The sequence below is a fragment of the Camelus ferus genome, chromosome X (assembly GCF_009834535.1).
Source record: "Camelus ferus isolate YT-003-E chromosome X, BCGSAC_Cfer_1.0, whole genome shotgun sequence".
Lineage (NCBI taxonomy): Eukaryota > Metazoa > Chordata > Mammalia > Artiodactyla > Camelidae > Camelus > Camelus ferus.
The window spans coordinates 80,387,751-80,413,023 of record NC_045732.1 but is presented as its reverse complement, the minus strand read 5'-3'; the positions used below and the strand labels follow the sequence as shown (position 1 = coordinate 80,413,023).

The following is a 25,273-nucleotide window of genomic DNA, read 5'->3' as shown; positions in this document are numbered from 1 at the left end:
GTTGACCCTTCAAACTAAAGCTTTGGCAATGTCTGTGAGACAACATTCACTTTTCTAAATGAATATTCTAAACCTAGCAAAGAGTGCCACACCAGACCATGACAGCTGGCCTTCCCCACCGTCCACCAGAAAGGCCCTGCTGACTTCCTGCCTTCTTCTTTGGAGCTGGAACCATCAGAAGGGCCTCTGAGGCATTAAGTGGGGGACTTTTGCCTGCTGGCCTCCTCTGGCTTATACAAGCGGTGCCCAAGGTAGCAAAAGCTGTTCTCATAGTAAGAAGCCATCGTGGTGACAGGGTGGTCTCTAGAAAATGCTCCCTGGTGTCTTTCACCCAGGAGGTCATTAAAGGCCCCATGGTTGCAGGTCACCGTCATACGCACTGGACCGCAATGCGTATCATGTACCGTGTGTCATGTACTGTGTACGATGGCAGATGGGAAGGCCTTGCGCAATAGTAGCAGCCAACGGCAAGCTGACTGCCTCTAGGGAACAGCTCTCCCCGTGGCAGCCCCCCACCCCACCCGCTCAGGCAGCTGGGGGAGGACAGGAGGAGGCATTCCTGGAGATGCCACAGCAGGGCTCGACACCTCTCTCGATAAACTCCCCCAGATCCGATTCCTCCGTGGGGATCATGCTCAGTGTGGCCTGATGTTTGTGGAGCTTCCTCGTGGGCTTGCATCCTGCTCCCTATTTGCACCATGATTTTCAGCAGGCGTCACAACTGTCTTACAATGGTTCTTCATGCCAAAGCATTTGAAAAACGCATCAGCAAATAATTTGTAATGAACTTTAATTTAATTTAATTGAGGTAAGGGCCCAAAGAGTTAATTTTCTGAAAATGTGGCTGTATGACACAAATGGACAGAGGACCACATGTATGCCACGGAAGATGGAGAAGATGACACATCCGATTACAATTGGCAGATCTGGGCAGCAGTGCAGACACGGAACTCGGGGACTGCAGTGACCTCTATCATCTCAGGAAATCAAGCCACTGGAGTGCTTGTTCGTCTTTGATTTGTTGCTTTGAGAGATTGTAAATCTATATTTCAAGACACTGCCTGAAATTGACCAAGAGGAAAACATAAATTCTTGTTGACTTAATTTGCTATTGAAAATTGTAGTCAATAATCATGAAAAGCAAATGGCTGCACAGTGCAATCTTAGTTTTCAAGAAAAGATTAAAATTCAAGTAATCTTCATTGATTAGTCAAAGACAGTAACTAAAATAAAAATCCATGGCCCAATTACCATGTTAAGCAGCTAGCATAAGCTTTCAGTTGTCCTGTTTTATTTGAAGTCTCAGTCTATTCAATGATGCCCATTTAACGGGCAGATACATCAGGTTAAAAGCACAGGAGCGCTCCCAGGACTGCAGATGTCTTGTGGCAAAATGACAAAATATTTTTCAAATGGATTTTTGAAAAAACTCCTGAAGGTCAAGGACTCATTACGCCTTGGTGTTGGGTTAGAACATTTCGAACATACAATTTGCAATGTGTCCTCAAAGTATTTAGTGCATTTTTTAATTTCTGTGTAATGTATAAGCATAATCTTTCTTAAGAAAATACCCTTCCACTAATTGTTTATTGTACCGTTTATTGTGTGACCAGGCAGTTAAGTCCTAGGGCAAAATAAGTAAGAACCAGCCTAAAAAATGATAGGATTAGAGTCTGCATTGGATTTTCCATAAAAATCTAATTAACAGTAATCTTGAAAGGTTGCAAATATCACACTGGGGCAACACTCCAGCAGACATTTACATTTATCATGGAGTTCTGTTTCAAAGACCTGTGTTTACTCTTAGATATATGAGTTTGCATTTATCTATAGCTCCATCTATAGGGAGGGCTACCTCGCTACAGGTATCTGTGCCTCTGTGCGCTTTTACATATTCTCTTCACCCCGGGCAAAGGGCCATCAGCCAGTATATTACTTTAGCTGAAAGTGCCAGCATCCTGGGAAAAATCAGGATAAAGAGAGACGAAATTTTATGACACCGTGTCTTCTTTGTTTATCCAGAAATAATTCATCCAGGAGAGCAAATAGAAGAAAAGAAGAAAAGCTGTTTCCTCCTCCACTTTCCCCTCTGCCAGAGGACCCTCCCCGCCGCAGGAACGTCAGCGGCAGTAATGGTCCCTTCGGTCAAGACAAAAGCATCCCGGTGATTGGACAGATCACCTCGACCAAACCTAAGAGGAGTGAAGGCAAATTCTGCGCAACTTTCAAAGGGATATCTGTAAATGTAAGCATCTTGGAAGAGATATGATCATTGGCAGGGAGAAACAAGTGGACCCAGTTTACCTAACTGGACGTGACCTCGTGAGGGTGTCGCGGGGTGGGGGAGGAAGGGGCAGAGGGGAAATAGAAGTGTGTGTGTGTACACAAATACACAGACTGTCCAGTACTTCCAATCTTGATGATTTTAACTTAGGATGAATTTTTCATTCCAGTCTCACTTCTCCAAACAGGTAGTTATGCAGAGATTCGGGTCCTTGGACACCCTTTGGTTCAATCATTTCGTATCTTGGGGGTGGGGGACACTTCCCTAATACTGACCACAGCATCTGGCACATGGGAGACATCGATTATTGACTGAATGAAAGAATAAATGGACGGAATTGCCCCAGGTCACAGAACTGGGGCTGGAAATCCAAGTTACACGTTTCACCACCTAGCTCAGCAGGTGTGAACTGTGTTTTGCAATAGTGACTCTAAAGGATGGAACTTAAAAGGTGAATCTGTTACTAAAATCACACAACTGTGATTCTCTAAGCCCAACTAAAGGATCATCCAGTCCTTTGGTTCTTCTGCACTGCGACTCGAGTAGCATAGGTAATTGAGAATCTGTGTCCCTTTTGACATCCATACACAGTGTCTGTTTACCCGCGCCCCAGGTATAGGTACATGAACCGTGGAAACCATGAGTGATAGTGTTGCTAGTGAACATTGATGGGAAATGTATCTGCCTTTTCATGTAAAAGCAGATATATGCGGATACAGCATCCATATACATCTAACCCCCTTTAAGTGTGCTATAAAAAGCGAACGAGAGAAGATCAATGAGTTTTCAGATGGCTGGTGCCAACCTGGTAGACGCTGAGCCCAAAACACCCATTTAACACTTATGAGAGGCCGTGAGGCCTCTGAGCTTTAAGGACCACAGTCTATACTCCTCCATCCTCTGAGCTGACTAGATGACATACATATCTAAGTCAATTTTATTGGTGATATAAAGCAATTGCTCTGTTATAAAGTTGTTTTCCATATGAAATTTGTATGTGCGTGTGCCCACATTATATTTGCATTCACATTTAAAGACGCTGATTTATAATGTTCGGAATTAAACCATCTCTTCTAAACAGTAATGACACTATCAGTCCCATTTATCATGCTGAATGTAATTAATGTTACCAACTCCAATTGATGTTTTCTTTTACTGCAAGCTTTTGGGGGGCATACATCATATCTAGGCACTTGTCTTCCTACAGTGCCTAGTACAGTGTCACAAATAGTTAGGTGCTTAATACAGATGCTCTTATGGCAATGATAAGGAGCATCTCTGGAAAGTCATTTCCACAAGAGCTAAAAACTGCTGGGGAAACCTGGTAAGGATGGATACATTTGCACATAAAAATGGATAATCCTTCTTAAGGAAATTCCCAGGTTCCCCATGATAGGACTGAGTACCCATTGCCTCTTCTTTGGCCATTACTTGTTTCTATTAATGGCTTGAAATCTGGGAGACTTTGTGGAAGTTTTAGAGACTTGCGTGCCACATGGTGCTAACACTGCACCAAATCTGTTCTGTGACCTTGGGCAAAGTATGAAAGCTCAGCAAGTCCATGAAATGTGTAGATCTGACTAGATGATCTAGGAAGCTTCTTCCAGCTCCAGAAATGTTTCCAATTTTGTGCTCTTAGAGTCTTCTCTATTCCATGCATGAAATCTCGTCTATTGACTCAATGGATGGATGAGTGAACCATTTCCAGTCAGAAGTGCCTGGACTGTCCACAATGCCATGCGTGTGGTGGACATGGTGTTTCAGGGTTCTTGTCACACATCTTGGCCATAGAGACAAGTGTCACTCTCTTGGGCTCCACTGTTTGGTCTGGGCCATCTGGCTTTGGCAATAGAAACATGGAGCTGGCTTAGGAGTTCAGAAGGTTCTGAGTTTTTTATGTGTTTGGGTTGAATAAAATCCATGATGAACTTTAATCTGTTTTCTCCATATCATCATAACTATTTCTAGATATGTGTCTCTCAACCCACTGATTGCCATGAGCTCTTTTTTTAAAATCGAAGTCTAGTTGATTTACAATGTTGTGAATGAGCTCTTGAAGAGAATTTTTGATAATCAGAAGGTCCAGGATGAAGTGGAAGAGATAAGACTTTCATGAATATAAGACATGTTCACATTTGACTTTTATATTTCAAGTGACCGTTTTGATAAAGACAGGCAGGCATGCTTTCAGCAAATCACTGATAGTGCTGGGCTGTGGGGCAGCAGGTCCCGGAGAGGGGAGTAATGTCGTCAATCAGAGATGGTTCCAGTGCTCGAAGGGCTCTGAATCTAAGGCGAGCAATGACGCATGCACTCAGGGAACTCAAATACAGACCAGCTGGTGATCAGTGTCTTAGGGGAGGGATTGAGACAGACCTTTCAGATCTCTAAAGGGACCAAAAATGTTGAAAGCACTTCTGGCCATAGACATAAGGCAGTTTTCCTGAGGAGGAGGCATTTGTTGAGCTGGGTTGAGCTGAGAGTATTGAGATAGATAAGTAGGGGGTTAGAAATGAAGAGAAGTGGTTAAACAGAACGTGGTCCGTACACACAGTGGAATATTATTCAGTCTTAAAAAGGAAGGACATTCTGAGATGTGCTCCAACCTGGGTGAACCTTGAGGACATTATGCTGAATAAAATTAGCCAGCCCCAAACAGACAAAGAGTGCATGGTTCCACTTACATGTGGTACCTAGAGTGGTCACATTTGCCAAAACAGAAACTAGAATGGTGAATTGCCAGGGACCCGGGGGAGGAGGATGGAGACATATGATTTAACGGGTGCAGAGTTTTAGTTTTGCAAGTGCGAAGAGTTCTGGACTTTGCACGGCACTGTGAATGTGCTTGATAGCGCTCAGCTGGACATTTACAAACGGTTGCGGTGGTTGCAACCAGTCACAACTAGACACACTGTAGTAAAATTGCTGAACAATTAGCAACCAGAGAGAAAAGACAGATTGATTACAAAGACAATAGCGCCACACTGTATGTCAGATATATCTCTATAAAACTGGAAGAAAAAAGTGGTTGAGATGGTAAATTGGATGTTACGTGTATTTTGCCTCCATTTAAAAAATTTTAAATGCAATAAATTATCACAAGGTGAAGAAAAGTAACAAAGAGGAGGATTTTTCAACCCCAAGGCTTTGCAGGAACCAAACCAGGAAGGTGAAGAAAGCGGGGTGAGTTCAGTTTGGCGGCAGGTCCATGGGAGGGAGGCAGGAAGGCTGAAGCCAGGTCACGGAGGGCCTTACCCACCAGCAAAGGAGCTCAGCCTTGGATTTGCACTTGGCTGCAAGGCAATGAACTTCAGGGAGCTTGGTTCAGGAAGCTCGGTTCAGGAAGCTCAGGCTAGCATGCAGCAGATGGAGGGTGACTGGAAAAGCGAGCTCAGAGGTCGGGAGTTTGGCCAGGAGGCTGTCCAATTGTCTCTGTCCGAAGCCATGAGGGACTGCACTTTGAGGCGTCAGAGGAGGTGGGGACAGATTTGAGAGACACTGAGAAGACAGATGAACAGGACTTTGTGATTGCTTGGATAAGCGTAATGGAGAGGGAATTTGAGATGAAATAGAGCAGTGGCTTTCAGAAAGGTTTCAGGAGCATTATCAGGTTTTGAAATGAACCAATTTACAGAACTTCAATATAGAAGGCTGCTTACAGCCGAGCAGCTCGGGTGGAAGGCGAGGTGGGGAGGACATTGGTTCCAGTGCACCCAGCCCAGGGGTGACCACGATGCCCTGACCGATGGAGAGAAACCCAGCCTTGGTGACGGGGAAGACCATCCTGCCATTCACAGAAAGTGGGCGCCGGTTTGGCTCTCAGTTTGGTCTCAGAGCAGTTTGATTTGCTCATGGACCATCTTGGTGGAACTCTCCAGAAGTGGGCACTGCAGGTCTGGTGGGTTGGAGAGAGGGTAAGATGGAAGTTTCCTTTCTGGAGTTACCTGCTTATTGTCAATTCTGTGCCAGCACACAGCGGACGGGCCAGTGCTGTCAAGGTCAAGAGAGAAGAGTGCTGAGGATTGATGTTGTGGGGTACCGACCTTAAGGACATCCCCACTCAGAAGAGCAGGGGGAAGAGGCACTGCGGCAAAAGCAGACAGAGGTGGAAGAACCAGGAGCACCCCGAAGTCGCCCGGTGGGGAGGGCAGAGTCAGCCGTGTTGGCGCAGCAGGTGGTCTCCTAACACATACTGTGTCACACATTGTGACACACCCTACCGCTGACTTTATTCATCTGGATCCCATTCTTTCCATGGCAATGACAGTTCAGAGGGAAACTCAGGAATCTCCAACTCCTCTGATTTTTGACCTGATCGAAATGAACTTTCTCTAGCCCAGGACTTCAAAATGAAGAGGCACTCACGTGGCATCACCTAGCCAGAAACCAGTCAAGGCGTCACATGAACAGAAGGACAGCCTCGGTCTCTGTCCCAGGGCACTGACTGGTGTGCTAGCATTTTGCTGCCCTAGATCTGGCATTTTGCAGAGTGACTAGAGGACTTTTCTTACCCTCGAGACGGTTTCTGGGCTGGTCGCTTTTCCAAAACATGCTCACCAGGGTGATAATCAATCAATCTCTCTGCTTCCCTCCCTTTCCCATTCCTCCCCTCTCCTCACATCCCCTGCTGGGTTTGGACCTTTGCCAGTGGCTGTCTCACCGGGGTGAGGGGGCTGTGGAATCAAAGCCCCAGACAAGCTTGGTGTTTGGTGCCGTCCTAGAACAAAAGCTGGTGATTCGCAGAGTCCACAGTATACAGCAGGGTCACCTCTTCATCCTCAAGCTGTGCGCATGGTTTTCTTTTCTCTTGGCTTCTTTCCTAGCGTGCTTGACATGCAAAGCATCTAAGAAAAGATGTTCTAAAAATCTGGACCTAATGGAAGCTCTTTGTTGTCCTTTTTCCCAGGAGGGAGACACTCCAAGAAAGGCAGCCTCTGCCACCGTCACTGTCACCAACACTGCTATTGCCACTGCCACTGTCACTGCTACTGCCATTGTCACCGCCACTGTCACAGCCACTGCCACAGCCACTGCCACGGCCACTACCACAACCACTACCACTACCATTTCCACCATCACCTCTACCATCACTACTGGCCTCATGGATAGCAGTCACCTGGAGATGACATCCTGGGCGGCCCTGCCCCTTCTGTCCAGCAGCACCACCAGTGTCCGGAGACCCAAGCTCACTTTTGATGACTCGTATGTTGTCCCCAGATTCTCATGGACTGGTTTTGGGAGTGGTGAACGGGGGGCGGGGGCAGAATGGCTGTTCTCGCACCATGCACGTGTCACCCAAAGTAAGACCTCAGCAGCAGCTCGTACAGCCTGAAAAATATATTCCTCCTCCGCCCACACACCTGTGTCCCCGCCAGGAACCACCGTCGGTCCCCTTTAGTTGTGGAGCTCTGTTACTGTCTCCAGAGGAAGGTGCTGATCCTAGGTTGCTCGGTCCCCCTTTCTTACCCGGGACCTCAGGTAGTAGAGCGGCATGCCAGCAGAGACGGTCACAGCCAGGCTCTGTTGGATCTGTTTGGGCAACTGGAATGGTCGGGGTTGGAGGATGTTTTCATTTATCCTAATGAGCCATGATGCACTTCAGGTGTCATTTACTGGATTATTTCCAGGTCGGGTATTTTATGCCTGACAGCATTCATCTGCCCCTTTTCAAGGCATTGTATAAGCATGGATTTATAGCCAAAAAAATATATTGACCGTTTAGTCTTTTAATGAAAAGATGAGACAGTTTCTGATCGAGCTCGTTTTGTCTGTTCAGGGTTCACAATGCTGATTATTACATGCAAGAGGCTAAAAAGCTGAAGCACAAAGCTGACGCACTGGTAGGTTTGCTTCCTCCCCTCACTTCCCTCCCATGACGGTATTATGCTTCGATGGAAAACAGAGAAGGCACTCTACAAGCGTCTCGAGCCTTTGCGTTGCTGCTCTGACACAGGGAGGTGGGAGCCGGTGCCTTCTCAGCGCTGTAACTCCCCGACTCCTCGGCGCCGAACCGCCCTGCCAGGCCTGGTCTTCCCGCCCTTCCCGTTGCTCCAGCTTCAGAAACTCAGTGGTCTATCCTGCTTCTGTCCTTCCGGTGATTTTGAAATGACTTTTGACACTGCCTTTGAGAAGGTGGGAGCTCCCCTGGGTTCCAATAAACCCAAACTGGCTGAGAGCCAGTTAAGTGGCCCCCACAATGGGCTCGGGGAAACCGAGGTCTGTAGAAAACACTCAGCTTCTTGCTGCATGTGATTTCCTGGTTCCAGAGTGAGGCCCACAGCCAGCCTCAGCCCCTGCCCAGAGAAAGGCAGCTCTGTTCTCTGGCTTCCCCACGATGCTCGGCCCCGCTGCCTCCAAGGCTTTTGGCTGCCTGGACCAGGGAGAAGCCCAGCGCGTGCAGTTGTTTGATTGATCCTCTTATCAAGGGGTCTCCATCGTGTGTTACAACCACTTGGGGAGCTTTAAAATAGCCCTGAGGCCCAGGCCACACCCCTAGAGAAATGGAATCAGAATTTCTGAGACTGGGACCCAGGCCTGGCTGTTAAAGCGGTGATTCCCAAGTGCAGCCAAGGTCGAGAACTACTTCCTTAGAGAAGGCCCTAAATTTAAACTCCTCGCCTTTGACTAAAGCCCAGCACAATTAGAGCTGTCAGTCCCCCTCCATTGGGTTCAAAAAAATTACCTTCTCCATCATCACATTGTGTCCAGCCGGGACTTAGCGGCCCGGTGCTGTTTGCCACTGGGATGGCTGTAAAGCAGGACCAGCACGGTCTCTGCGCCATGACTTGCATGTGGCCAACATCACTGCCCATGGCCCTGGCATCTGCCACTTCCCTCCTTTCTGTTGGTTTCCCGCTGTCATCCAAATTGTTCAGCTATTGTCTGGAACTGACCTTTCCGTGGTGGGAATGGTCCCTGCTCCTGCAGACGAAAATGACAAGGCAGACTGGGAGCCAGCTCCGCTAGGGATGCTGGGAAGACGGTGCTTGTGACCACTGTAAGGGCAGCAAGAGATCTGAAAGGCCTTCAAGACGTCCTCGACTCCGCAGCAGTGCAGAAGGGCTCTGAAGTCCGCCTGCTGTCACCATCAGGGCGAGGGGACACAGGGATAACACAAAAGAACACAGCCTTTGCCCTGCTGGTGCATGAGCTGATGAGACCAGGGCACATGCGTGAGACCATGTAGGTGACAGGAGGAGCACTGAGAAAAATCAGCCACAGAGATACACACAGATGGTTAAGACTCGACATCACCTGCCACCTTCCAGGGCTGTGTTCCTGTGTCCCCCAGATTCACTGATGATCTAATCCGCTTAGACAATGCATTTTCCATTTGGGGAGATTTTGCCCCCATTGGGGCAAAATTTGGTTTTGGCGGGTGAAACAAATTTCAGATATTGCAACGATGCGTGACCCTCCACAGGGTCACAGCACATCAGGAGATAATCGTTAGTATTAAAGTTTCAATGGGGTGTGAAAAAAATATCTAAAAATCTACCTCAGTGGTGGGGGTAGGGGTGATAATGAAGAAAAGGTTGAGAAACTCTCATTTAGAGGAAGAGGCCTTTGGCTGGGCTTATGTCTATGTGAGAGCTGGAAGCTCCCTTGGAGTTTAAGCCCCTCAGTTTATGAACGCGGAAACAGACTCAGGGAAAAGAAATTTGAGCCAGGTGATCTTTAAGGGTCCTTCCAGCTCTGGGTTTGTGAATGAAAAGTCACTTTCAAAAATCAGGAAATAAAGCTTAATTTCCACATGGGAGAGCCATTCAGAGCAGCATGCCCGAAGGAAATTATCTTGTAAGGCAAGAGAAGGAGAGAATTTCCATATATACACGTAGGTTTTCATAAAATCACTTTGAATTTGGGTGAAACCGATATTTTTTCCACAACAGCTTACAGAAAGGAAACCACAGAACTCCTGCAGTACATAAAAGCCGGGGAACATTTATTGTAAAGAGAGTCATTTACCACAAGCAATTCTGCAGGACCTGTAACTCATCATTTTATAGTTGTACTTAATCCTTGGCTAGAGACAGCTACTCTACCATTTTGAGAATTGAAGCCTTCACAGTTGCGTAGAAAATATTTTGATAAAAGGTATACACGAAAATTAAAACAGCTAAATCTGCATTATATTGGTTCTTTCCCGTAAAATTCTGTATTAGTGGAATTCTTACGTCTAGCTATCAAAAACTGATAATGTTAAATACTGTTATAAAATCCTCACTATAAAAGTGTCATATATAATATTCATTACACATAAAAAAAAAAGTCAGTTTAATCGGGACCATTATCAGTGCTAAAACCTCTTGCAGTAAAATTTTACTAAACTAAAATATTTAGTAGTGCTATATTTTGGGGCTTTTTGACACACTGCTTCAGACCATCATTTACAATGAAAGTGATGTGATCATTGTCAACAGTCACGCTGCAGCTTGCCGGTTTCCATGACAATAGCGTTAGCTGGGTGCTTTTCTCCTGGCCGTGGGGTTCATGTGCTCACCAAGGGTTCCAAGCAAGGACTGGGTGTATTAGTGGTCCAGGAGGCTTATAAAAAACAGAGCTTCGTTGAAAGCTCTGTCTGGAGGACAGGACGATGACCAGTCTCGTCAATGTAGTCGTAGAAACTAGTCGAGGCAGTGATCAGGATTCTGCTCCACCAAAAAGATAACAGTCGTACCACCCAGACACGGTTCCTTGGCTGCAGGTCTCTCTTCTCGGCCAGCCTCAGTGTCACGACAATAGAACCTTAAATCGGTTGCATCCTTGTCAATACAAATTCATAATTGTATTGAATTATATACCCCCCCATGTCTCTACCTTGGCACTGTTGGACTGGGCAGTTCTCCGTGGTGGGAGCCATCCTGTGCATTGGGGGATGTTTAGCAGCATCTCTGGCCTCTGCCCACCAGATGCCCCCTGTCCCTAGTGGCGACAACCAAAAACGTCTCCAGACATTGCCGAAGATTCCCCGGGGGCGGGGTGTGAAATTGCCCTGGGTTGAGAACCAGCCCTTTAGGTGAAGGAGAGAAGAGGAGCGAGCGTGTTGATGAGTCTCCTTCCTGTTTCAGTTCGAGAAATTTGGCAAAGCCGTGAATTATGCCGACGCAGCCCTGTCCTTCACCGAATGTGGCAATGCCATGGAGCGCGACCCCCTGGAAGCGAAGTCTCCCTATACCATGTACTCTGAGACCGTGGAGCTCCTCAGGTCAGTGCGCCCTGCAGCCTTCTGCCCACGCTCTTCCCGGTCCAAATTACAAGCTGCTGTGGTTTTCGAAAATATCATTTCCATGTAGTAATGATTGGTCCAAGGCCGCCTCTTCTTAGAAGTCATCATATTAGCTCTTGCCATTTGATTAATTGTCATGGAAAATTTATAATTGATTGGACACTGCTTTTGGAAGTTAGCCCCTTCAGAAGTTATAATGTGAGTGTGATACTTTTCGATATTCATAAAATGAAGCTGGAAAGGCGGTGGGTGGAATTAAAGCACCGTGCCTTCCCTGTATGGCCCCAACACTTGTCTTGTCCAAGCGCAGTTTTATCCTTCAAAAATAGCAGCGCTGTTGGGATTTCTGTTATAAACTATGTTTTCTAAGAATCTCTGCCTCAGTTATTAAAAAGGGAGGGGCACTATTCCAACACAAAGTCAGCTTTTACAGCCGCAGGTGTGGAGTCCACTTTTCACGCATCTGGAATTTGAGGGAGGCAGTCAAAGTGGTAACAGCGGGCAGGGCAGAGATGAGAGAAAGAGAAAAAATGATATCCATTCTAGTGTTTTCTAGTAATTTGCAGATGTTTGTAAAATACTGTAATCCACCTCTGAATAGTGGATAAGCACCATCATTCGCTGGATGGACTAAATAATTGCTTCTGATGCCGCCTTCACCTGCTGGGCCCTTATGTCCCAGCCACCTCTGGCTCAGTGGATCGATGATGCCAGGCCTGGTTTTTGTGTGTCCTCCCATCTGCAATAAACTTTACAAATCTGAGGACGCTTGTACCTAAACCTTCGGACAAACATTGGACACATTTAGCATGCATATTTTCCCAGGAAAGCATTCGAAAAGTCCAAAAGAAGGAGAACTATTATAAAGAAGAAGGAAAAAAAAAACTGTGCTTAGACAGAATCAGAAGATTTAGTTAAAGCCACAAAAGTGGGGAGATTATGAGGAGAGCGCCAGCCTTCCTTGCCAGGCCAGGCAGCCATCTTTGGCTTTTTGCTGCTCTGAGAAAAGTGCGAGGTGTCCCTCAGACTTACTTTATGCCCTGTGAAAGCCGCCACCGCCGTTTGTAGCTTTTAAAGGGAAATTGATTTCTCCGTGTCTATTCGAGGCTGCCTGCAATTTTCAAAGATGCACAAGATGAAATTCCTGGCAAAAATTGTAAGGATGCAAAAAAGAGGGGGACCATTAATAAACAAAACATGGAGGAAAGCCATGCCTTCTATTCATCCTCAAATGCAAATTAAAGAAAGACACTTTTTAAATTGACAAGATAATGTGAAAACGTTACTGCCTAGCATGAGCACGCGTGCACAGTCATGGCGACCTGGGCCTCTTCCTCGCTGGCTGATGGGAGTGGGAACTGATGGCAGTTTGGCATCATGTAGGAAAACCTACACCAGTGAGCATTCATATCTTTTCAACCAGTAATTCAACTTCCAGAAATTTGAATTTCCTGTACTGGAGAAAATAATTCCAAGAGTAGAACGAGTTATCTGTACAGTGTTCAGCTTAGCATATATCATAGCACCCAATTAGAAGCAAACCAAATAATCAATAATAGAAGGGTAATTCATTGCATCGTAGTGCACTCAACAGACTTTGCAGCCATTGAAATGCAACAGTAATGGAAACTATGAAGCTGCACAAAAATGTTTATAATATGATGTGAAAGTAGAAGCAAGCCACAGACTTATATACACTCTACGTTTCTGAGCATGAAAAGCATGTGGACCGATCTAGAAGGGAAATGAGCTCATGACTGTAACTGGGGATGAAATTATGGGTGTTTTCCCTCCCTGTGTATATTGTTTTCCTGTTTTCTTTTAGGAAAACACATGCTCTCAAAATATAAAATCAAAATATCAAGGCAGGGAGGGTGTAGCTCAGTGGTAGAGCGCATGCTTAGCATGTATGAGGTCCTGGGTTCAATCCCCAGTGCCTCCATTAAAAATAAATAATTAAGCCTAATTACCCACTCCTTCCCCCCCCCAAAAAAAGAATTAAATAAAAATGTGCAAAATCAATGACAGCTTAAATTTTTTTTTGAAAAATCAATTTCATTTTTGGTAACAATGCAATGTGAATCATTGAGTAATATTTATTTCCATTGGAAAACACTTCTTTTCCATTAATTATTTACATTTTTTTTCTTTTTCTCTAAGCACAGTTTTTTTTCCCATGACGTGATAGTTTGTCTACTCCCCATAGGAGTATGTTTCAGTGGAACCTGGTGAAAATCAATGGAGAATTTACAGGCATTCACTTTAAAGTCAGTATTTTTAAACTTTATTTTGAGATAATTGTAGATTCACTTGCAGCTGTAAGAAATGATACAGAAAGTCCCTGTGTACCTTTCCCTCCATTTCCCCCCAGGTACCGTCTAGCGAAGCTGTGGTCCAGGGCCACAGCTGGGACACAGACACTGCTTGTCACAGTCTGTCCACCTTACTCAAATTTCATCAGGTTTTTTTTCCCAGATTGCACCAGTGCCGTGTGCACTCTTGTGTGTGTCCTCTCTCTACATATGTATATTTTTTACATTTTCTCTACGTGTGTATAGTTTTAGGGGAGAGAGAAATTTCAGTTGGGAATAAAATGGGCTAAAGCATCTAAGTCTTCTGGTCCATTGAAAGCACTGGAGCAACAGTGATTGCAATTAGAGGGTGACTGTAAAAGGAGCATAGTTCTTAGTAGCATAATTTTATGTAGAAGAGATTTTTATTACTCTCTCCCTGATGGTATGCTGGCTACAGAGAGATCACCCCATTCTTTTCCATCCAAGTAATTATCGTTGCTCTGAGCCTTGGGCCTCTGCGGTAGACATGTATTTGTGAAAGCAAGCGAGGCATCCCCATGACTTGACATTTCAGCGACCTAACCGCCGCAGACAGGTTTGTGACGTAATACAAATCCTCCTGCTTACTACGGCAGCAGCAGGACACACCCCTACCCAGTGCCCAGGCTCTTTTGTTGCAAAATGTTCGCTGGAAGGAACTGGCACAGTAAGAGGGAGCGCGGGGCGACAGGGGGCGCTGGCGCTCTGGGGAGGCTGCGGACTCTCCACCGCCTTCTCAGAAAGCAGAACTCATCTAAGGCTGCCTGCACATCTTCAACTTCCTTCTGCAACACTGAACTCCGTTACTTATCCCACCACAAGAACCTGTGAAATTGCATTAAAGCTCAGACCCTGATTTTATGCAATGAATTGATTTTCAAGAGTCTAAATGCCCAGAATGGAATATGCTCAGCTCGAAGAAAAAAAACTGGGAACTACTCAACCTTTGATCACCCCAGTGTGAACAGTAACAATTAAACAGAATGGAAAGACATAATATACAAGCACCATAAATTAGGGGCACTCAGACCTTGACATGCTGTAAAAGTGACCTTCCTTTTAAAAAAACAAAGCCACTTCCTGGAGGAACATTCCCCACCTGAACCATTAGAAAAGCCCCTCGCGACGGTGTGCCTGAGTCCTCCCCACGCGCGCGTCAGACACGGCTGTGTTATTTACCTCATCTGTCAAAAACTCAACTGAGACTGACATTTGTGTCCACCTCATTGGAAGCCAATAATGTTGTTTAGCTAGAGTGTTCTTAGAAGCAGTACTTTTCCCGCATTTCTGCGCGTGCCAAACCCACAGCAACTCCACAGTCCTGCCCTCAGACATGGGCTCCGGATTCCGCTCAGTTGCCCAGAGCTATAGCTTCCGTTGTGGAACTCTTGTGGTCATCATTTTGTACATGTTTTTGGGAGAGCATGCTTTTGCCCACATACCCTTCTCAGTCCTTCGGCCCAGAGCAAATGTGGGGCGAGCGCATTCCGGTGATGAGCATGCCAGTGCCTTTGGGACTTCCTGAAGGGTCCGACAGATGCCACTAGACCTTGTCCTTTCTCTTCAAAGGTATGCGATGAGGCTGAAGAACTTTGCAAGCCCCCTGGCTTCGGATGGGGACAAAAAGCTGGCAGTCCTCTGGTAAGTGTCATGGACCACCAGGAAGCAGCTGAGAGGTCGCGGAAGGATTTGAAAACTCAACTTAGGCTGCTTACCCCAGATCGATATTCTTGTTTTCCATTAACCTATTAAAGGTTAACTAATGGATTTCTTCAGCCACTGACTAAACATTTACTCTCCCCATTTTTACCCTTATCAAGATGGAATTTTAATGCTTACTCCTTCTTTTTAATTTTTTTCTTTTTTCACTTACGTTCCTCAATAACCGTGAATCAGCACATTCTAGTCTGTAGGTTTCGTTAAGCGCTGGCGTTAACGTGGTCCTTTCCGCATCCCCACAGCTACAGGTGCTTATCGCTCCTCTACCTGCGGATGTTCAAACTGAAGAAGGACCATGCTATGAAGTACTCCAGATCCCTGATGGAGTATTTTAAGGTAATCCTTATTCTGGATAATGCATAGACCCCTATTCTGGATAATGCATAGACCCCAGTGATTAAATCACAAGGAGACACAGTGGGCATGTTATTAAATGTCAAGGTTCTTGCTGCCCAAGGCTTAACCTCCCTCGTCCTGGCCGGCCGTGGCCCTCCCCGCCTCCTCTGGGGCTCAGGTTTGATTTGATTCCAGGAAGAGAAGGTATAATAGTGCAGTCCCCTGGTGATTTTCTGGATTGAACAGACGGCCCTGGGCAGCCTCCTGGCGGCAGTCAGGGGCCTGATGCCTTCTGCCCCATCATGCACAGCTGTGGCTGTATTCAGTCTCTTGTTTAATGAGATGCCAGCCCAGAAACTTCTCAGCCAGGACAGAAGTCACTGTTGCCACCCTGGGCTCTGAGGGGACATCCATACCCTTGGGAGCCCTTTGGCCGTGAAGAGTCTTGGAGTACAGTGGTTGCACTTTAAGACAACTGAGTGCTTTGGCTACCAAAAGAAACAAACAATAAATAAACCAATCCATTATCTAGGGGGCTGAAGTTTTGAATTTGCAAGCACAAAAAGATATTTCAACCACCAATGCAATACCAAAATGCAGGAACGAGCTGGATGAAAACCACAAGCCACAGTCTGGCACTAGGCCTGGCCACTGTACCAGGTGTCACTGGCTTGAGGGTCTGTGGGGCTTCTGCTGCTTCTGCCCGCCTATGCTGGGCATGATTTAGAATGCAGGATGCCCAAGGCTCCTGCTGGGCAGGTCTTGAAAGAAAAGGACAATCTTATTATTATTACTATTATTATTTTGCTAAGTGCATGAGACCACATGACCGCACTGCACCAAAGCAGTTGTTTGAAATGAATCCAATCCTGACCTTACATCAAACATCTGAACCCAGGGAGGGATGGGGCTCAGCTGTGTGAGGACACTGACTCGGTTGGGAAAAAGAGCAAGTTCCCCTGCTCTGCTATTATGTGGTGTCCAGAATAAAACCAGTGCTGGTGGAGGTGAACAGGGTCAAATGCAAAGCCGCCTGTGACTGGGTGCCTATGGTCAACCTGTGCTCTGGAAAGGTGTCTGGATTCTGCCAGTCCAGGGCAGGTCCTAAGAATAGGGATTTCTAACAAGCTCCCAGATGCTGCTGGATGCTGCTGGTCTTGTGGTCTCACTTTGAGGACCACAGCCCTATTATCAGTCCCCTGCAGCCTGCCCTGTGTAGTTTTCAGGACACCGCAAAATACCGAGCAGGTGTTAAGTAGCTCACTCCTCTGGCAGTGTGTTGGGCTTTGAGCTTCAAAACTGGAGGCTCCGCCTTGGTGAGGCTATTATAATGAGCCGATCGCTGTCCTTCTGCGGCGGTGCTGAATGTCAGGTTTTTCTGTGCTCCACAAGTGTATGGCCACGAAAACAGAGGAGGCCCATTCTTTAAACCAGCCCTTCAGAGGGCAAAGAATGCAGCCCTGGGCCAGCTGCACTGCTAAACAGAGAAAACTGTCAGTCACGAGGATTTGCATGTAAAAATAGCAAATCAAGGTGATTCACACACACGCACACAAAGTGCTGCTTGGTCCTGGCAAGTTCTTGGAATTTCACCTTGCATCCCAGGGAAAAAGTTTGCAACTGGAACTAAAGGTGAAAAGCTTGTCTGTACTCTGAAGAGCTTGTTTTGCAGAATAAATTTCAGATGAGGATAATTAAACCACTTCTTGGAGAACTGAGTCTGATTTCACTGGGCCTTTTAGTATATAAGATCTTTCATCAAGTGACTTTCATGGTCCTGATTGGAGCCCACTAATTATCCTAACCAGCTATTTTCATCGAGTGTGCGTCGTGGTGTGCTGACGTGCACATACATCCCAGCTCTGCTAACGAAACAGGAGGCATCCCGAAATGCTGCAATCAATATTAATGCACTCGGAATCACACTTCCATCTGTTTCTGAATTAATAAAACACAAAATAGATGTCCTCATTTCCCTCTCTCTTTCTCTTTTTTAGCAAAACGCTTCAAAAGTCACTCAGATACCATCTCCATGGGTAGGCAATGGAAAGTAAGTATCTTATGAAAATTGCTTTCTCATGAAAATCAGTGATTGAATAGACCCCCAAATATTTTGTATTGACAACTCGGGAGCAAAGGTCAATTCTGAGACTATAGTAATTTGGGAGCACACAAAAGTCTAGTCACGTGTCAGCTAATGGCAAGACAGAAAAGTTTAACATGATGCAATTCCAAATTTCTTTAGCTATCTGATCTTTAAGTCAAATGATGGCCATAAAAATATCTGTTAATGAGATGGCAAGCACCATGCCATTTCAGGGAGGTGGGGTAAAGTTACCTCCACTGCAGTGATTTTTCCATGATTCACTCAGTAATGAAAGACCCATGAAATATTCATTGATATGTGGTAAGTGCTGTTTAATAAAACCAAAGGCATAATAGGGCTGAAAATGTGAAGGCACTTAGTCAGCCAATTATCTCAGCCTTCATGATGATTTTTATATTAATACTGAAATACCCTGACCTAACTCAGCCATAAAAACGAATGAAATAATGCCATTTGCAGCAACATGTATGGACCTAGCGATGATCATACTAAGTGAAGTAAGTCAGACAGAGAAAGACAAATACCATATGATATCACTTACATGTGGAATCTAAAAAAATGACACAAATGAACTTATTTACAAGCCAGAAATAGACTCACAGACATAGAAAACAAACTATGGTTACCAAAGGGGGAAGGGCAGGGGGAGGGATAAATTAGGAGTTCAAGCTTAACAAGAGATAAGAGATAAACAACAAGGACTTACATACAGCACAGGGAACTATATTCAATATCTTGTAATAACCTATAATGGAAAAGAATCTGAAAAATGATATATATATATACACACACATATATTATTGAATCACTTTGCTATGTACATGAAACATTGTAAATCAACTATACTTCAACGAAAAATAAATGAATAAATGAATAAATAAAATACCCTGGCCTAAAATATAAAAGCATCCAGCATAATGCTGACCTGAGGCTCTGTGAACTCACCCACCCTGCGGCTGTCCTTAGAGCTGTATCTGCTCAGGGCAGCTCTGCCCTCCAGCAGTTGGATGGGAGCCGGGAAACCACTGACCTGGTCCCAAGGCTGCCCTTAGCTCCCCAAGAAAGCTAAGAGCCCCTTCTTCTCTCTGGGTTTGTTCCTCTATCTCTACAATGAAAGGGCTGGGCCCGATGACATTTGAGGCTCATCTGAAGAGATGTTCCTTTTAAGAGGGTAGTTTTGACTCCCAGTCCTGTCTCAGCCCTGGCTGTGTGCTGCGCGTCTGTGCTGGAGCGTCAGTGTCTCCTCTGATTCCAGTACCTCCCTCACCGCCCCTTGCCACCAGTAGTGGGAAGGGAAATGAGATGACCGTGAACACAGCCTTTCGCAAAGAGCTGCTTTCTCCATTTTTCATCGTTTCAAAATTCTTCTGTCTCCGATCAAAACAGTTTCTTCAACAGTGACATAATCTCCTTTGCCGCTTTATAAATATCTCCAAAGCAGTGGGACTGTGAACTCTACTTGGAGATCATAAAAACATTCAGAGTGAGGGAACAGATCCGTTAAAAACTATACATTAACTCAATTACCTTATTGAAAGGAAGTACCGTACTGTTGAAATGATTGAATTAGGTCTTACTCTTATATTGATGAACAAAAGCAAAAGAACGCTTCTCTCTGGAAGTTCTGAAAATAAAAATAACTACTGAAAGGCCCAGAGAAAGCTATTTTCTCTGAGCACAAAGTAAAGCAAGGGCAAGTTCAGGTAAGCAGCCATTAAAGGATCATTGGGCAAAAAAATTTTTTTTAAATTCCAAAATGACAGAACTCAAACACATTCTAAGCTTGTGAAGCCACATGAAAAGCCTCCTGAAAAATGATTTTTAAAGCAGCTTCTGTCTGAAGAAAGCACACTCTCTTTGGTAAGCCAGGGAGGTTTTGAATGAGACAACTCAAAACGGTCACCCAGGGGTTACATCCTGTTCATTCAGCAAACACTTCGGGTGTATTTCCACACGAGAGGCCAGGGACCCAGCTGAATTTCATGCGATCCCTGCGCTCCAGAAGCGTGCCGTCCGGCAGAGGGAGGTGACATGTACGGACAAGGTTCTGTGGAAGCCCAAGGGAATGAGAGCCCAGGCCTCCCTGGGTGGCCGGGGGGGTTTCTCTGCCAGCAAGACTAGAGTCCGCTTCTCCCAGGGAATGAGGGCAGCCGAGCCCACACAGGGATGTCATCTCATCCACGATGCCATCCAGAAGCAGCGTCCCCTGACCCTGATCGTGGGAGCTGCTTGGCAAAGAGCAGGGGTTGGCAAACCTTTTCTGTTAAGGACCGGATAGTCCATTTTGGGGTTTTGCCGGCCAAGAGACAAAACCGAGGGTATTATGTAAAAAGAATAAAGGAGGAAACAAGTTTCCACGAAAATCTTACTGATGAAATTCAGAATATGATAACAGTTAAGTACAAGTTTTATAATACAAGTCTACTAAGGAGAAGAATGGAAATTTGAAAAAAGAACATTTTTCTTAATTGGGGTTCAAAGTTAGTGTTCCCTCTCATCCAAGTGATTGCAAATGTTCATCTTTTCCGACCATTTGTAGCTCACCGGCCCCTGTAGAGAGTCATGGAAACCACGTGGCGGAGCGTTTAAAACGGCTGGGCAGCAATCTCAGATGTCACCCAGAGAGAATAAAAAGAAAGACGGCCAGGAAGGCTGTGGAAGGAGGAAAGAAGGCCATTTGAAGCCTTTAGAAGAGCTGTTTCAGTGGACAGGTGGCTGCGGACGCCATATTGAAAGGGCTGGAAGGGAAGGGCTAACTGCTTGTTTGGGACGCTGGCCAGTAAAAGGATCATGAGGAGAGCGGTGGTCACTGGAGGGAACATCCCCATCAGGCAAAAGTTCTTCCCAAGCTTAGGGACGGCTGTGCCGGTGTGAACGTGGGATGTGCCTGGGGAGAGCAGTGGAAACAGGCCAATGTGGACTCAAGGCTGGGTCGGGGTGGGCATCCATGTCAAGTGAAACCTTTAGTGGAACAAGGGTAGGACTTCGAGGTAACTTGGTGGAATGGAAGGAAAATAGACTTTGGAGGAAAACAGACCTGCTTTCAAATCCTGGCTCTTTGACCAATTTGCTATGTGGCCCTCAAAAGGGAGCTGAATTTCTCTGAGCTGTTTTGCTGCCTGTGAAACAGCGGTGGCAGAAACTCCCCCGCGGAGTTGTCCCGAGGCTTACAGATAATATCGGTGGAGCCCAGAGCACTGTGTTTGTCGTACAGTGACTTTAACAAATAGTGGCTGCTGCCACTGGCATATTTTGTTGTCATTGCTCCCTCTTTGAGTTAGAAAACATAGGTGATCTTGCCCCTAGAACTCCCAGAGCTCTTGGTCTATACTTCACTTTTGGCACTTAACGTAGAATCCCAAAAATTAATGGATTCTGCTCCCCTGGTAGACTGTTTGCTCTTTTCAATAGGGGCCGTTCATTCTTTTGTTTGTTAATTTTTTAATGGAGGTGTTGGGGATTGAACCAAGGACCTTGTACATGCTAAGCATGTGCTCCACCACTGAGCTATTTCTACCCCCCTCCCAACCTGGTTCATTCTTTTATTTACCAAACATTTATCGTGCTCCTGCTGTGTATGAGACACTCTGCCAGGCACCTTATAAACGTATTCCCTATCCTTGTGCTCTGCGTTGTTCGTCTTCCCTCTCCCGAGCACCGCATAAGTAATGGATACTGAGTAATAACAGAAGAGTAGCTGGAGGGCAGGCTATTCATGTATGTAACTGGCATTCATTAAGTATGTAGCATGTGCACCAGGCGCTGTTCTCGGTGCTGGGAGTGGCACCGGATGAAGTAGACAAGGACCCCTGCCCTCCTCAGTGACACGTTCTTGTTGAAGGAGAAAGTGGAAAAAAAAAAAAGTGCATATGCTAGAAGACAAATGTCACAGCAGAAATCAGCAAGGAAAGGGCATAGAAAGGGCTGGTGGGCACGGGGGAGGGAGATCTTGAATGGGGACATTAGGGAAGGACATGGGGGAGCAAGCCATGCAGATACTTGGGGGAAGTTCATTCCAAGCACAGGGACAGCGACCACCCCCCAACGGGGGCACGCCTAGCCGGTCCCAGGAACAGCAGGGGGCGAGTGCGGCCAGGAGGCGAGGGAGGGCGGTGGGGGCCAAGGGTGCTCGTGCGGGAAGTGGTGTGAGGCGTTCGCTGCTGTGTGCGCACTCGTGGCCACATGCCACGGACGTGTTAAGAAAAGGACACGATCTACAAGCAGGCCCACAGAAGAGGAGAACAGTGAGGCCCAAGCCGCGCGGAGAACCGCGCGGGGCTGGAGGCACACCGGGATGGGCGCCGCAGCAGCCCTCTGTTAGCCAGGGGCCCAGCATCGTCGGCAGCTTTTGATCTGTTTATTTAATGATTTGTTTACTTCATCGGTGCGATGCGGTGTGCAGATGTGCTCCAAGAAAAGGCAGCTCGCAGAGCCTGCCGGGAGGGCGGTCGCGGCCGCACGCGGACCCGTGCCCTTGCTCTCCTTGCCTCCGCCACCGACTATTTAGCAGAAAGCGGAGTGGATGGGAGAGAAAGCCCCTCAATAGCACTCCGGTGTCATCAACTGAAAGGCCTTTTCAGAATATACGAGGTAACCAGAGGTGACTTGCTTCCCCTTGTGACTTCTGGACATGATTGGAAATCACCGAATCCAGCCTTTTGTTGCAGGCCAGGCCGGGCCCGGCGAGGGGCAGGGTGTGCTGGGGAGCTCACGGCAGTTGGACGGCAAGGCCGAGTTAGAGTCCCGGCCCCTGCCATTCCAGAACTTCTTTCCCAGCGCCACACAGCCCCCCTCTCGATGTCTGTGACACTGACACCTTTGCAGTTTTCTCTAGCGATTTCAGATGAGGACATGCTCCTTTCTTGCCGTAAACTGACATTTAAGGGTTAGTGACCATCACTTGGGGAAAGACTAGAAAACAGCATTTGCAACCTGCCATGACAAAGGAATCCAGCATTCACTGCTTTTTTTTTTTTTTTTTTGGTCATAACTAAGCCTTCTGTGCCCAGATCCTTGAGCTTAGCTATCCCCCTGACCCCACCCCACCTTGAAAATAAATCTTTCCATCAAGAACTATCAAAACATCTCTAACGTTAGTGCAGGAAAATCTTCCCACCGTCTTACACCAGACAAGTGCAGAACAAGTGTGGGGAATGCCTTTCCCCCTTACAGCAGAACATACCAGAAGACACATTCTGTTCGCAGGATGGACCAGAGCTCTCCCATGGCTGTAAGCACAGCCTGTGTGAGTCTCGGGCGAGTGTATCAATTGACTTGCTCCCGGACTGAGTCAGCCCCCCTTCTGCATTTTGGTACGTGGTGATCGCCAGTCCCTCCAGTCCTGGGTGTGTGCAGCCTGGCGGGGTGCACGGCCGCCCTACGGGCAGGGCTTGACTTTGAGGAATACAGCCACCCTGGAAACGTAGTTGCCAACAGGCAGCCAGTCAAGTCGGGGGAGTGGAAGAGGGTTCCTGATGATGTGCAGGATATGTTCGGAGGAAGGAGGAGGAAGCACGCAGGCTCAGCCCCAGACACAGCTTTCCCCCAATTTCTTTTACTCCCCCAAAATGTTCAATCATAAGAAAGTGGTGCATCTGCCTGGGCAATCGTTCAAAGCCTGGCTGAAGGAGAACAGGAGGCCGAGGGTGTGGATGGACCTTGCTCGCGGGCACAGGCAGCCACCCATGACTCTGGGACTGTCCCTGACCTCAGTCCAGGCCCTCTACGCGATGTGCAGCCAGCAGGCGAGTTCCTGCTGATTTTAAAGAATGAAACAAAAATCTACCTCCAGACATTGGTACTGCCCCAAGTAGGACTCCGAAGACTTCTTTTTACAAAGCAGTGTGCGGGTGAACTGTCAGCAATTAACAGCCATTCCGTAGCACGTCTTAAAGAACCTAAAGAGGTATTCAGAATCTTTCTCCAGCTTCCCTAATAGTGCTCCTTGGGGGGCTTTTAAGAATTGCACTTTGCTTATTGTGACAACTGTATTTGGAGCAAAGTGTCATCGTGGTTTCCACAAAATGCTTTGATAATAGACCAATATCGCACATCAAGCCTTTCTAACTGCCAATATCCATTCTGGCAGCAGGTGGAGAAATCGTAGCTCTGAGCTGATTCTTCCTCTGCAACATCAGAAGACTTGCTATATGTATTCAGAGGAAGAGCTATGTTTGTGGGTAGAATTAATGCCAGAGGAAGATTCACCCAGCTCTCTCTGGTATTTTAAAACAAAGTAGCAACATGCATGGAGTCACCCATGGTTGCCAAAGACAGTCAGACTTCAGTGTTTAAAGTTAGGAAAGGAGAAGGATGGCTCATTCACAGCCTGGCACCGTAGCCCTGTGTGGGTTGGTCTGATGAGGCAGGAATGGGGTGATGATAAGCTCTCTCTATGCCGGGGCCTCTGGAGAAAGCTACTGTGTTGGCAAAAGCTGTGGAAGTTCCTCTGAGAAGAGTCAGAGGGATGCGAACGCTGGCTCCACTGCACTCGGGCTTCACGTACATTCACTGTGCTCAACCTCACTGTGGCAAATCGTGTCCGCATGAGGTCCCGGTGTGACGAGGGAGGCCTACAGCAGCACTGTCACTCTTGCCGACCATCCTAACAAGGCCTGTCTCTTCCCATTCCCCAGGAACACCCCGTCCCCGGTGTCTCTCAACAACGTCTCTCCCATCAACGCCATGGGGAACTGTAACAACGGCCCGGTCACCATCCCCCAGCGCATTCACCACATGGCCGCCAGCCACGTCAACATCACTAGCAACGTCTTACGGGGCTACGAGCACTGGGACATGGCCGACAAACTGACAAGAGAGAACAAAGGTACGCGCGTCTGCTCTGCTCGTTGCTCACAGGCCGTGGTGGAGTCAACTTGTTTCAAGGGCCTTGAGCTTTCCGCAGGGGCCTTCTCTCTGTCTGTCTGATTTGCAGGGCTAGATCGGCGCAGAGGGGCTTAGCTCAGGGCTGACACAGTGACCGGTTTTTGCTGAGAGAGTGAAAAAGGCCTGGGATGGAGTTCTCCTTTTGAGCTTCAAGTAATCTGAACTATGATGTGTTGATAAATGTCTGTTTCAGATTTTCACTCAATGGTAAGGATCAACACAGAGAAACAGAGCAAACCAAAAAAGAATGATTTGCAAATTAGTTAAGACACTATTGGCTTTTTTTCTTTTTTTTTTGGAGAGGGGAGGTGGAATGAAGGCCCTCTACGTTCATTATAATCGTCAGCGCCAGTGAGTGCGTGGTACCGTGGCAGGCATTC

General features: G+C 46.7%; 1 protein-coding gene across 1 annotated transcript in view; it reads left to right on the top strand.

Moving 5' to 3' along the window:
• The window catches only part of AFF2 (AF4/FMR2 family member 2), a 276,600-nt gene extending 251,443 nt beyond the window's left edge, over positions 1-25,157 (top strand). The window contains exons 15-22 of the mRNA XM_032475102.1: positions 2,023-2,245; positions 7,191-7,486; positions 8,061-8,124; positions 11,356-11,492; positions 15,416-15,487; positions 15,808-15,901; positions 17,899-17,951; positions 24,644-25,157. Coding sequence (XP_032330993.1) covers positions 2,023-2,245; positions 7,191-7,486; positions 8,061-8,124; positions 11,356-11,492; positions 15,416-15,487; positions 15,808-15,901; positions 17,899-17,951; positions 24,644-24,935 — 1,231 coding nt within the window. The 3' untranslated portion in view covers positions 24,936-25,157. The remainder of the gene's footprint in view (positions 1-2,022; positions 2,246-7,190; positions 7,487-8,060; positions 8,125-11,355; positions 11,493-15,415; positions 15,488-15,807; positions 15,902-17,898; positions 17,952-24,643) is intronic.
• Positions 25,158-25,273: the final 116 nt, after the last annotated feature.